Source organism: Orbicella franksi, chromosome 8 (genome assembly GCF_964199315.1).
Source record: "Orbicella franksi chromosome 8, jaOrbFran1.1, whole genome shotgun sequence".
In the NCBI taxonomy this organism is placed as follows: domain Eukaryota; kingdom Metazoa; phylum Cnidaria; class Anthozoa; order Scleractinia; family Merulinidae; genus Orbicella; species Orbicella franksi.
Window position 1 is genome coordinate 5409741 of NC_138152.1, and position 13226 is coordinate 5422966.

Genomic DNA, 13226 nt, shown 5'->3' on the forward strand with positions numbered 1-13226 from the left:
CAACGTTTCGAAAAACTTGTTTTTTTAACTGACAGTATTGTATTATCAATGAGCTGTTGTCAGCAACACTCGAAATTGATGAATTCCTTATTTCTATTAAAATTACTTGGCAATAATCTTAGTTGATCTTTGTTAAACTGAAGGACGAGCTAATCTATGTTTTTGTCGATTTCAATAAAACAAAAAAGAAACCGACGCGAAATTTCCGAAATTTCTGCCAACCTGTCACCGCAAAACCTTAGAAATGGCAACATTGAATTATTTAACAAAGCTATCAATCTTTCTTTGACTGTGAAAGTTGTTTATTCTTAGATTTGCCTGCCTTACCTCTAACATTGAATTACATATCTTTATATGTCTCCAAATTATTGCATCCGTCTTATGCGAACAACATCAAAGTCTGATAAAGTATTTTTTTTTTCTATTTTAGGAGTTTATGTAAAAAAAACACTAGTTTACCAAAGGAATCGGAAAGTAGCGATGAACGACAAATAAAACAAAAAGACGAAAAGGAATAATAAAAAAAACTGCATTACGTCCATTTAATTTCAGTTTTACTCGGGCTTTACACATTAGAACCACTCGATCTTGATAAAACAGTGTCTTGTCTTTCGCGTCGAGAGCTAGAGGATTTGAATCTATAATTTTGCTTCCCATATCCTTTTCTTCCACAACAACATAGCTGTTTGAAGGCCTTCCGAAATGGGGAGTATCTCAAGCCATACACAATTGGGTTGCAAAACGAATTAGCAAAAGCAACCCACATTGTTATATTCATAACACTGCGAGGAACTTTTATGGGACCAGCAATCTTTCTGTAGGTACCAGCGGTGTAAAAAGGCGTATAACACAGAAGGAATATTCCAAGGACAAGAGCAAAAGTTCTTGCAGATTTGATTTCTCTTTTCAGAGAGTGAGTTTTCTCCCCTTGCTGCGGTTCGTGTTGATCACAGATGTCCGCAGATGACTCTCGCAGACTTCGTTCCACTCTGCTAAGCTGTCTTGCTTGGGTGAACGCTATTTTGAATACGACGGCGTTGGAAAAACAAATAATCGCAAATGGTAGAATTACAAAAAGCGCCACAAGGAAAAAGATATACGGGGATTCTCTAGAAGGTCCTTGTGTCGAAGGACTCGCGCATCCATAGGTATCTGCTCTGAACTCAAAGTCAGCGAGCGGCACATTCAAAATAACCACCACAGACAACCAAATAAGCAATAATATTGTAATGACTCTTCTTCTCGTGACGATGAATTGGTAGCGGAATGGTTTCTGAATAGCAATATAGCGGTCCACGCTTAATACACAAAGGTGAAGGATGGAAATGAAAGAGAGTGTCAAACCGATTGAGGCTACGGCACGGCAACACCATTGACCAAAAATCCACTCCCCAGTGACGGTCGTCACAGCATTCAAGATCATGATTACTACCATGCTCAGGTCAGTCAGCGCTAAGCTTAGCAAGATAAAATTCGTATTTGTTCGAAGATGGCGGAACTTCACAACAGAGACGCAGATTAAACCGTTGCCTACAATTGTTGTTATTATGATAAAGGTAAATACAGCCATTTGAACGACAACCTTGACGGAATTTTCTTCGCCGGTTTTTTCGTGCGCCATTGTTTGTAGGTTTGGTGAAGAAACCCGACGGTATATCAACAGCTCAGCAACAGATAAAGTAAACTTCCTTTTTATCACAACTTTCTCTGCTCAGCTTCGCCGCATGGTGAGAAAATTTCTTTCAATTTTTGTAATTTTCATGTGGTGCAGCGAGTCCAAACACTTGCAGGTTTCAGCTATTTACTAAAATAAATTGCTCATTGTTATGGAAACCAGTAAGAATCGATAGTATTTCCGAGAATGAAAGCTTTTTGCCCGCCAGCCAACTTAGCCTAAAAAACAAAATAATAAAACAATAGCTTCAGAACTGATGCTGGGAAATTTTTAAATTTTTTAAAGGACAAAACACACCTTGAGTTATTTACCTCTATCCTTTGTTTTTATTCACACTTGTTGAACAAACTAAGCGGCTTGAAAAAGCGACAAGCAGACTTGAAAGACCCCTGGCTAGATTGTTCTCGAACAAACAAGCTTGTTTTGGCGCCCGCCTTGACGAAATCTGCCAAGGAAGTAAAAGTCTACGATTTCATTGGACACACAGCGGGATGTCATTGACAAAAGCTTACACCTGCGACTTTTGTTACAGTATACTTAGCTCGATTTTTTATAGGAAAAAGTACTGTCACTAACGAGTGAACACACCTTCAATTTAATAGAGACATTCAGCTGCCCTCTTGCGACCATTACAAATTGCAGAATTCAAATTGTACTTACTTATATGCACAAAGGGCTTGACTGAAAAATTAGTTCGGTCCAATTACGAGCGATTTAATTGAAGAAAAAGCTCTTTACAAACAAAAGACGACAAAAATCTTCCATAAAACTTGTTCTATTTGTCATATTATAGGCAAAATTGATTTATTTAAAGCAATTTACCTGAATTCTGATCAGGTACTTAAATTTAACGAGCAGAGCAGGATTAATTAGACAGCAAAATAAAGTGGAATTTTGCTTTTATTGTTACGAAACTTAATACAACAGACGCTCAAATGGTACGGACAATTCGAAAAACCCTCAGCTAAACACGTAGTGTAATTAAAAAGACATGCTTATGTTTAATATATGGAGGGTCTGCTAGTGATAAGATATGTGTGGTCCAAAAACCCATTTTGCATTAAGGCTGGCATTCAAAGGAGCCCAACATAATTGCTAAAACCTAGCCAAAATACCTGATAAAACAATGCAGGATGAAATCATTTGTGAAGAGTCGAATTAACTTTGTAGTCAGGATTGAGGATTATCCATTATTTCGTCTTGTAAATTCCCGTTTGTAGTGTCTTTGGGATAAATGGAAATGCAAAAATGTAATCTGATTATCGTGGTTGATGCCGCTTTATTTTCTCCTCCTTCCAACCAGGAGATTGCTTCAGTTCTTCATCTCGAAACATTAGCGGCACGGACCGAAAAAAGAAATAATTATTAACACAAAGAGCGAAAAACACATTTCATCTTGTTCCATGAATTTAGAAAAAAGTTGTAGAAGACCCAGCAAACTCAAATGCTTGTGCGAACTCTTTATTTTTGTAAAGATTGAATCGGCTGCAGAAAAGAAAATTTTCTCACGAAAAATTTCATGGCACGAAAAATTGATCACGTGATAACATGCGATGCATTTGGCGCAACTCGTCCTACGAGAGTCCAGTCTCGGAGAGATCCTGGGGACGAGCTTGAACTGGGCTTTCGTGCTGCGGTCCATGCGATATATGTATGCGGTATATTGGTAGATACTTGATATCAATTAACGTATGTACCACTTTCACAGACAAAATTGATTTGGCTTCGACAAGGCAGAGAGTAGCACTCTGGGTCTAGTTATCTGACAGGCAATTGTATTTTGGGGATGGAGGCTTTTCTTTGCAATAAACTATTTTACGGTTTATCGTGCCATCTTACTTGGGGGCAAACACGGCAAAACTTACAGTAAATGTATGGAAAAAGTTAAAAGTTCGATGTCCAATAATTTGAGAGTAATTGAAGTTCTGAAGATTTTATAAATAACATGTAAAAGATAACCAGCAGAAGGTTTTTTGATTAAATTTGAAGAATATAGATTTACAGTACTGTTAGGAGAGAGGAATCGCGATTTTTCATATAAATGTCTCTTAGGCCCAATTAATACGTCGCAAATCTGCCGTGTCTAATTCAATTCAATTGGTCTTCATTTCTACCACATACTAGAAAACGTAAGTATTATTCTTTCGCATTTCTGTAAATATGAAAAGGAATAAATTCCATAGTGGATTACCCTCTTTCCTCTATGACTTATGAAAGTTTGTCAATGACGTATTACTCTTGGTCCTGCTAAGAAGGGGGTAAGGGGGCTTATCCTCACCAGCCCCTGCTTCGTCGATTTTTTTGCTCTCGCTCCAATTTGCGCGCGGCCAGAACGCGGAAAGAACTCAGAGTTACGCAGGGTGGCTTACTTGAAGGGGTCTTCACGGAAAGAGAGTAATAAACAAACTTGAGAAACACTGGTTACGGGCCTGTGCAGGTTCATTAGAATCCGTTATTTAAGAATTACTTATTATTTGAAAAAGAAATGCGGGGGCTTCCGGTCTCCCTTCGATTACGTGAAACAAATGCTGCGTGGGGCGACTGACCTGCACGAAAGATTGTATATGAACATCAGCAAGAAAGCAAGCTATCTCTCTACATTTCACATGCACAATAAGTGCACATGAAATAAATTATTATAAAGTAACCCTGACAGTAGCATTTTTTGCACTTGAAGAATCTGAAAATCCATTTATCAATTTATTGGCCAGCCACATTGACATTAGCCCTGAAATCACCTAGTTATACAAATTATTTTAAAACGGCGTTTTCGCTCTGAAAACGCATAAAATGTTTTCCGTTTACACTACGCCGAGGAAATTTAAAAACGAGCAGGAAAATCACATGATTATCAAGACATTATCGAAAAACTCCGTTTTTAAAATGTTTTCTGTCCACACTAAAACACAAAGCCGGCATTTTCAACTTTTTCCGGTCTGAAGAGCGTTTTCCAAAAGCTCTGTTTTCGTGACGGATTAGTGTGGACGGCAGGCCTAACCGTAGAAATAAAGCTGCGTTTTCACATTTCTCCGGCGTAGTGTGCACGGGGCCTTAGAGTTTTTGATCCCGGTAAAATTGATTTCGTGGAACAATATATCAAGAATTCACATATGGAGTTCAAATCTTTATTGCGATAGGAATTCATTTTGCACGTAGTAAGTAAGTTACTTATTTCAAATTACAAAGAAGGACTGAAGAAAATGCATTTCTCCAAAACTATACAACGAGGAAGAAATTCTGACTATTGGCACTTAGTTAGGAACGATTTAAATATTTTACACTATTAAACTTTTTGTTTATCTTATTTCGCAATAAATAGCTTGTTTCAACCCTGCTTTCAACCAAAATTTTCTCAGGAAATATCATTTTTACTTGAGTGAGAACTGCAATTATGTTAAACTTCCAGTCTGTATCACTAAAGAAGTATAATTATAATTTTGTCCACGAGCAAGGCACATGCTATATTCAGCGTTAACTGCTGACTTGTGACAGATTTCCATATAATGATTATTTTCTGCTATTGTAAATACATTCCTGTCGAGCCTTCAAACGGATTTCACACAACTTTATAATCGACAAAATACATGCATGTAGTGTAAATATCACAACAAAGTCTTCAAATATAACAATTCTAGGAAATAATTTTGTATGAAAATATACATGTACTCTAGTTTCTTAAGTTAATATTGTTGCTCTCGTAAATTATCTACCGTGATTTGAATAATATATCACAGAAAGCACAAGGCATTCTCATGGAACGCAGCTTCGGTCCGTGTGAGGTATACATTGAGCAAAACTAACTTTTCTGAATTTTAAATTTAGGTCGCTTTAGCTTGGGTGTTGGTTTCTTTTTCTCCTTCTTTGACTTTTCCTCGTCAACTAGAGACCCTATTTTAAAAAAGACGAGAGAAAGTTAATGATTAAAACACTTACCTTTGCAAATCAGAGATATTTCAAGTACCAAAGGATTAAAAAAAAAACCAACAACTGGAAACCTTGCGCTGGTTTTCAGCTTTTTTGTATTTGTATTTTTTGTATTTGGTTTGTATTTGCTTTAAAATGTAAGTGACAACCATACCCAGTTTGATTTTCACGAAAATTAATATTTTGTGTCTTCTCGCATAAGCGTTTAACCGTATTTCACTAGCGCTAGTACGAATTTTACAAAACCTACCTACATGTACTGAGCAAATTTGACGTTTACCAATTCTCGGTCTATTTTTTCCACTGTTGGTTTCACTTAGTTTTGTCCAGATTTTTACAGATGGCAAAGGAAAGTGCTGTCTAAGGAAGTGCTGCATTATATCCCAAATGTGTGTGTGTGCATGCATATACACACTTCTGAACAATATAGGTGCATTAAATTACTATTTCTTACCTGTGCTTGCACTTGAGTCCATAAAAAAGTCATCGTTGAGGTTCAACTTGGGGGATGGACCTTGTTCTTCACTTTCTATTAGTTAGCACAGACAGGAAAAAAGTCAAGGCTATTAAGTACATCGTTCAGAGCACAAATCGTAATTAAGTCAGAAAAAGATGATAAAATCTGCCAGTATTTAAACGATGAAATAACTCTAGAGTAAAGGTGTTATGTGTACAAAATTACCTTGAAGTTCAAAATATGAACTTGATGCACTTTAAAGTACAAAAACACACCCCCATACCAAAAAAAAAAAGACATACACACACACACACGCACACACAAAATGCCTTGTGCAACATTTTCAGGGTTGCAACACTCTGCAATGAAAAACTGTTGCTTCTTTGAAATAATGTCTGCAACATGGTCTTGACATGGTTGTTTAAGTTCTAACGCCATACCATCTCCACTGTCTCCTTGCAGAACATCAGCCTGTTCAGTTAGTCTCAGTTTAGGTCTCGCTGTTTTTCTTTCTTTTGATCCACTGCCCATTTGATCAATTGTTGCAGATGCATCTTCTAACTCTCCGCTTGCTACCTTCTCTGAGATGAGTTCAAGGATTTGTTCTGAAATTGATTTACCCATAGGATAGAAGTCATGAAGACAAGTGTTAGTAACCAGGTGTGCCACAGTGGCTAGACTTGCCATATCATTTACAACATAATAGGATCCTGTATAGGTACAGTATTGAAACCCCTGGGCTAAGAGGAACATGGGACGGCCAAGAAACACTTCAAGGTACTGGGAAATGAAGCAGCCATCAGGAGATTGGGGCTGACCAGGAGCCAGCTAGAGAGAAAATCTTGGACAGAGATGCCTGGAGAACCCTTGTTGGTGGCCTATGCCCCAGACGGGGTACAGAGTAGGCATAAGCAAGTAACAAGGGTTTCATTAAGGGCTGGGCACCGTGCAAATTGACTGGTTGCGAGGACAATTTTGCCCACCCGGATTGACCATCTAGAGGAAAGTTTTTCTATATCAGAAGTTCAGTTCAAATAGTTTTGCCCGCCTGTGAAAATCAGTTGCCCCCCTGCAGAAAACATTGATGAAACCCCTGATGTAAGTAAGTGAAGATATTGACCAGCTCCCAATGTACACACTTTATCAAAGAAGGCTGCTAACAAATATTTCTCAAAGTTGGCTTGACTCAATCCATTCATGGACTGGTTTCATGGAGCTCTTTCAATACAGGTGGACTAAAATTGCATGATTCAGTAACCTCCAAACAAAATGCTTTTAGAATTCAATACTAACAGTATTTAAGAGTCCATTCCAGTGATGTCTTCTTATTTCATTACAAAAAAAATTGTTCTAAAAACTCAATTCCTTTCTCCTTACTGTTTCTAAAGTGGTTAACCACCTCTGAGTACCCACAAAATATTATCAATGCCAAATGACATAGCAATTCATGACACAAATTATGTAAATAAGCAACATGAACTGTACCTTGCTTCTCAACAACTTTTTCATTAGTGTATGGCGTCAATGGAAAAAGAGAAATATACTTTGTGTCTTGTGGAAAATGCTAAGCATTGAACAAAAGGAAAAAAGTTGATAAATGATAAATATTAATAACTCTTTGCATAGCCCAGGGTTTTTGTTAAGTGCCGGGCACTGGACAAATTGAGGGGCTGTGAGGATGATTTTGCCAGTCTGGTTTCACCACCTGGGGTGGCGAATGGTAAATGCCAGATTTTACGGGAAGACAAGACAAGCATTTTTCTCTGCAAGCCCGAGACATTTGGACTTTTTAGGTTGCGAGACCAAGATTTCAAAGCGTTTTACGTGCAAGCTCGAGACGTTCAGACTCTTAAAACTTGAGCCCCAGATTTAGTTAAGAGCTAGAATGAGCTTGTACAGCCTTTTAACCAGCTTCTTCAAACTGGCTGTATCTGGAAATTTGATTATAACCCACTATGTTATGATATCCTAGAACAAAATAATTATTTTTCTGGCGCCAAATTAAAATGGACGTGTCAGTAGGTTTTGTAGCTTTTTGTGGAATTCAGACAAGTTAGGAGAAGTTACGATTAAAAACTTTTTCTTGAAAATTTGAAAGTTGCTTCATTCAATATCAAGTGACGAGAAGAAGTCACTTATGGAAACAGATAAACGAATCGGGACTTCGAGACCTTTAGCCTTGCGAAAAATCGAGACACCGAGACAGCTTCTTATAAAAAAGGAGATTGCGAGACGTACAGTAACCGCTAAGAAATGAGACTGCGACACCTGTGAAATTTGACTAAAATTTTGCGAGACCCAGAGTCTTTGAAGGACCATTTGCCACCCCTACCATCAAGGGGAAAGTTTCTCTTATAAAGAAGTTCAGTTCAAAAAGTTTTGCCTTGCTGTGAAAACCAGGATACCCTCCTGCTGAAAATGTTAATGAAAACCCTAATACCCTAGTATTAAAGCAATAAATTGGAAGAAGCTTAAAATAGACACTAGCAAATTACCACAACTGGCTGAACAAGAGAAGTATATTCTAACTCAAGTTAGTTGTGCATGCAATACGGCTTAAAATAATAACTCACAACAACATAATTCCAGTGTCGTTTAATCTCTTCAAGCTCCTCCTCCAAAGTTTCTCTACGGGAAACAAATGAAAAACAAACCAAACACAATGTCAGCACAAAAATGTAAATATTTGTATGGCAGGTTAGCTGAGTTTCTCATCTTGGTTGTGTTGAGATGAAAAATGAAGGGAAAAAGATGCCTGCATCACGAAGGCTTTTTAGTAAAGAGAGGAAGTCAACTGAATACTACTTTTAATACTGCTGACAAATCAACTTAGGGTGTGTTTCATTGGGTTCAGGCTCACAAAAAGTGCTTTCCAGTTGTGCTGGGCAAGTAGCTTTTCTTGCTTACTTGCCTAATGGGCAAGGACCCAGGCAATTCAAGTTGTCTGTCAACAAAATAAAAATTTAAGCAAGCTAAGACCTTCTTGGAACAAGCAAAATTTGAGACCTGCTTGTCCAAAGGGCAAGCTGGAATTCAAGTTTTCTTTTAGCCCTGTCAAAGAAACCAGTAAGTCCACTCTGGGCAAGGATTCATCTCCAGTTCCTTTGATGCACTATGATTTGAGAGGTCTTGGATCATTGATCCTGCTCTGAATCATTAAAAAGAAATGCACCATTGGGAACATGGAAACCTAAACTTTTTTCACGTTCCCCCACATCTGTTTCCAATGGACAAAGAGGGGGTCCTCCTCTACCCTGTCTTCTTTTGTAAACCAGAGAGGTCACCCATGTTTGGTTCTGCAACACCCCATCTTTGGGTACCTTGCAGTCCACTACACATAATAAATGTGCAGGTCCAGAAAATATCCATACTCCCCCCACAGCAGGGATTGGAATTTCCTGGGGGGTGGGGGATTCTGTACATGTAAGACCAAAAAAGTTAAAGACATGTGTGAAGCCTTATTGGAATTTCCAGAGGGGTGGTGGGAGGGGGGGGGTGGGGGTCTTAGAAAAAATCCCTTCTGTGGGGGAGGTATGGATATTTTCTGGAGCTACACAATAGGATGTACCAAACCAACAGAATAGAAAATTTCACTTGCTGTGTTTTATTGTCCTTGGTTTCGTTTAGCTCTTTGACACATGCTTTGTACTTTCTGAAAACCTTTCTTTTCTCTGCACAAATAAAAGAAAAAATTCCAAAATATTAATACTAAAATTATTAAATAAATTTCATATTATAGTGCATGTCAAGTCACAATTCATTAAGAAAAACATGTGACTTTACACTCAGTCTGATGACAGTCATTGGGGGTTTAGGAGTTGCTCATCAGTGTTCTTTTGTTCACTTAAAGACTACGCTCAAGTTGAAATTGGGTCACAGTGTCCTCTAAATGCTCAAGCTTGTACTGCTTTCAGTGGCATGAAGTCAACAGGAGTACTTCTCTACTCCCCCTTCCCTATATGGGATACTAGACAAGTCCATTGCAACCTTCCCCACACCATGGGCCAGCTTGAAATTCACTAAGTACAAAAGGTTTGTAAAATTCACCTTGACTAATAAATTAAAAAAAAACTACATTGAAATCCCCATTTTTTGAACCTCCAAGGGAAACAAAAGTTTGTTTGAAAAATCATAGAGTTTGAGAAATCGGGGGTAAAATTACAGTGTTAGACTGAGAAGAGGGAAACAACTTTTGGTTGTAGTTAGCAGGAGATTTGAAAAAGTGAGGGTTTGAGAAATCGGGATTCCACTGTATATTTCGTGTACATTTGTATCATATTTAATACTCACTCACCAAAGAATTTGACTTTCTTGGATCTTTTTAAAATCCTTCTCTCCTTGTCTTCTTTGGCTTTATCCTTGATAGTCTCTTTTAACACATCAAGCATTCTTTCTTGTACAACCCGTACAGTGGCTGGGAGATCACTCTAGGTCACAAAGATCAAGAACTTTCAAAAGTAAACTTCTTGTCAAATTATTTTAAAATATAAACATTGTTTGCTACTTTCAATAGTTCTCACAACTGAAAATACTCACAATTGTGTATTGTCTCAACAAATGTAAACTAAGGTTTTAAATCAAGGGGATACTGTAAGTCCAGCTGTTACGGTGATTAGAATTTCTCAAGCAGACTGATCTCTGATGTTGCTTTTGTAATTTGCACTCTGATAGGAGCATGGCAACCATTAAGTGCCTAAATGCCCATGTAGATCTTGGTTACAGATTTTGGTCTCATTTGAGGTGATTTAAGGACGAGGCACCACAATCATTATTTTAGCTGTCAATCAGTATCTTTCTGTGTGCACTTGAGGAAACATAAAAAAAAAAAACGCTCTAACTGATGTGGTATCTTTTAGGGGTCAAAAAAATGTCCAGATTGGTCTCGGTCTCCTTTTGGGGTTTCATTCATGTTCTCTGATGAGCATTCCCAATCTTGTCACATGAATATATTTGAATATATTTTGCCTGTTAAAGGATACTGCTGCAAATAATTTAACATCTCCACAACTAACCTTACTGCAAAAGCTCCTTGGTCAAACCATTTTGAACCACAAAAATGACAAAACACAAGTTACATGATCAATGACATTTGACTTTTGTATTTTCAAGGACAAATTATATCTTTTAATTAAACCTTTCAGTGACTCTCACACATTCATGTCCTTCAACCTTAAGCAGAGCAAATAACAGTAACACGTTAACTGGAACAAGATTGAAACCAAAAAAAACCCTGTAATTTGACATTAGCAATGGCTTAAATCGTACTTAATAGTGCTCTGAAACAACGTTGTCTATTGAGAACTGTAAATCTTTAATCTCCCTGTTCAAAATGTATGAGATGCTACTAACTGAATGATAGGCATTAAGTCTGTTAAAATTCTTAAAAAAGAGTAAAGCTCTTTAAAACGTTGAGGTAATTGAAATAAGTTTAATTAACTTTATACAAATAAAAAAACATTGAAGTTTGCCTTAGCTAAAGGAACAAGTTTGGAACACGTGCAACTGGACTCCGTAAAAACTGATCAGAATTTGTCTCACCTTTTTAAGCAGTCTTTGTACATCTCTGATTTTGTTTTTAAGAGATTTCGTGTGCTTAGCCTTGTTGCTATTTTGCTGAACGTCCTCTTTGGATCGATGACGGCCATGTTTCCTCGGGCCCATCTCTTCGCACAACTGTCGTGACAAGCTATCGTGACAAGCAAAAGCGAGACGAGCATGTTATGAGAGCCCGCATTTACCTGAAGCAGCGCTCAACCTATGGAGGTTAAACATTTAACACAAGGGAGGGGTGAGGTTGATAACATGGTTGCGAAGGATGAAGTATTGCAGTTTCTTTGGTAATCAATTATAGCATAACAGGTTATTTATTTTCAATGCTGTCGCCTCCTTTTTCTTCCTTGGCCAGGAATCCAGGACCAATTTCTTCTCGTCTCAATTTTTTTTTCCATTTCCGGCGGGGTTTGATTACAGTTTTCTTGGAATCGCTAAAAGAAAGCCGGAAGAACCGGAAGTATCCGTCTTGCCTGGAAGTGTAAGGATTTGACAAACAAAGGTAAGCTTTTTGCTTATTATGGCTCCTTATGGCTCCTGTGGAAATATTATCTAGAACTATCTAAGAACAAGTGAATACGAATCCTATAGCAAATTAAAGAATGTCAAAGTTTCCTACCCGTGCAATGTGTCTTAAATACAAATTAAGAACAGTCTACCCAGATTGATATTCAGTCTAACTGGACTGATATTCAGTCTAACCAGATTGATATTCAGTCTAACCAGGGTGATATTTAGGCTAACCGGAGTGATATTCAGGCTAACCGGAGAGCAGACTAGCATGAATAACCGTAGGGGTATCCAATGGTCCTATTAAATTCAAAAGTGCTCGAAAAATTTGGCCTTTGCTCGGATTAGACGAGTGCTCGCTTGCTCATGCTCCCAAAATTTTTGCAATTGGTCAAACGAGGAAACATGATCTCATGGAGCGCGAAAACGCGAAATGTTCTGCCGTGAAGCAGAAGCATAACTTGCATCTTGGAAACAACAATTGACGCTGGAAACAATACGCCCCCTACGGCAAAACGGGGAAGCATTGGGGAAACAAGTACTCGCTACGAGTATTTCTGGAAACATGCTTCCTCGTTTTGTGAACGTTTTATTGAAACTCAAAATTGGCTGCAAGCTGCTGGGATTGGTTGAACCGCAACGAGATCTTAAGGTGTGCCTAGCTTTCGCCCGATTGTCTTGTTTTGGTCTGTTTTGGCGGAGTCACTGATTTCTTGGCGTAAAACAACGTTTCCTTTTATAAATAGGTAACGTTGGAAAACTTAACCAGCAGAACTTTTACGAAGTGCTCGCTGCTTGCCATCTGTCCGTTTTTCTTAAGTGCTCGCTTACTCGCAAAACAAATTTGACCACTTCTCATGCTCGCAAAAATAAACGCACTGTTCGCATGCTCGCAAAGACCATTCGATACCCCAAACCCTGTTTACTGTTAGCACTAGATAATGCCAATAACACAATATATACTTAACAAGTCTATAGTGTGCAGTCTGCATTTTACCCCTGGTCTGCAGTCGTCTGCATTTTACCCTCAGTCTGCATTTCAACCGCCCTGCAGTCTGCAGTCCGCCGTCTGCGTTTTATACAGACCGAGCCGATGATTCGAATCTGTGA

At 38.2% G+C, this 13226-nt stretch overlaps 2 protein-coding genes across 2 annotated transcripts; both read right to left on the reverse strand.

Moving 5' to 3' along the window:
- Positions 1-506: 506 nt before the first annotated feature.
- On the reverse strand, positions 507-2050 carry LOC145495803 (D(5)-like dopamine receptor). Its single transcript, XM_081475387.1, has one exon. The coding sequence runs from the start codon at positions 1619-1621 to the stop codon at positions 566-568; it is 1056 nt and encodes a 351-aa protein (XP_081331513.1). The 5' UTR covers positions 1622-2050; the 3' UTR covers positions 507-565.
- A 2736-nt stretch (positions 2051-4786) lies between these two features.
- LOC145495173 (uncharacterized) lies at positions 4787-12225 on the reverse strand. The gene is made up of 8 exons (XM_081474751.1): positions 11595-12225; positions 10351-10483; positions 9655-9727; positions 8630-8684; positions 7542-7620; positions 6497-6661; positions 6054-6128; positions 4787-5563 (listed from the first exon to the last, which is right to left on the reverse strand). Exons 1-8 carry the CDS (start codon positions 11715-11717, stop codon positions 5472-5474), a joined length of 795 nt encoding a protein of 264 aa, XP_081330877.1. The 5' UTR covers positions 11718-12225; the 3' UTR covers positions 4787-5471.
- Positions 12226-13226: the final 1001 nt, after the last annotated feature.

Coding starts and splice junctions, on each gene's coding strand:
- LOC145495803 (XM_081475387.1), bottom strand. CDS start 1,621: ATGGCGCACGAAAAAACCGGCGAAGAAAATTCCGTCAAGGTTGTCGTT.
- LOC145495173 (XM_081474751.1), bottom strand. CDS start 11,717: ATGGGCCCGAGGAAACATGGCCGTCATCGATCCAAAGAGGACGTTCAG. Junction 9,728..10,350: donor CAAGAAAGTCAAATTCTTTG/GTGAGTGAGTAT, acceptor TTATTTGTGCAG/AGAAAAGAAAGGTTTTCAGA. Junction 6,662..7,541: donor AAAAGTTGTTGAGAAGCAAG/GTACAGTTCATG, acceptor AATCAATTTCAG/AACAAATCCTTGAACTCATC.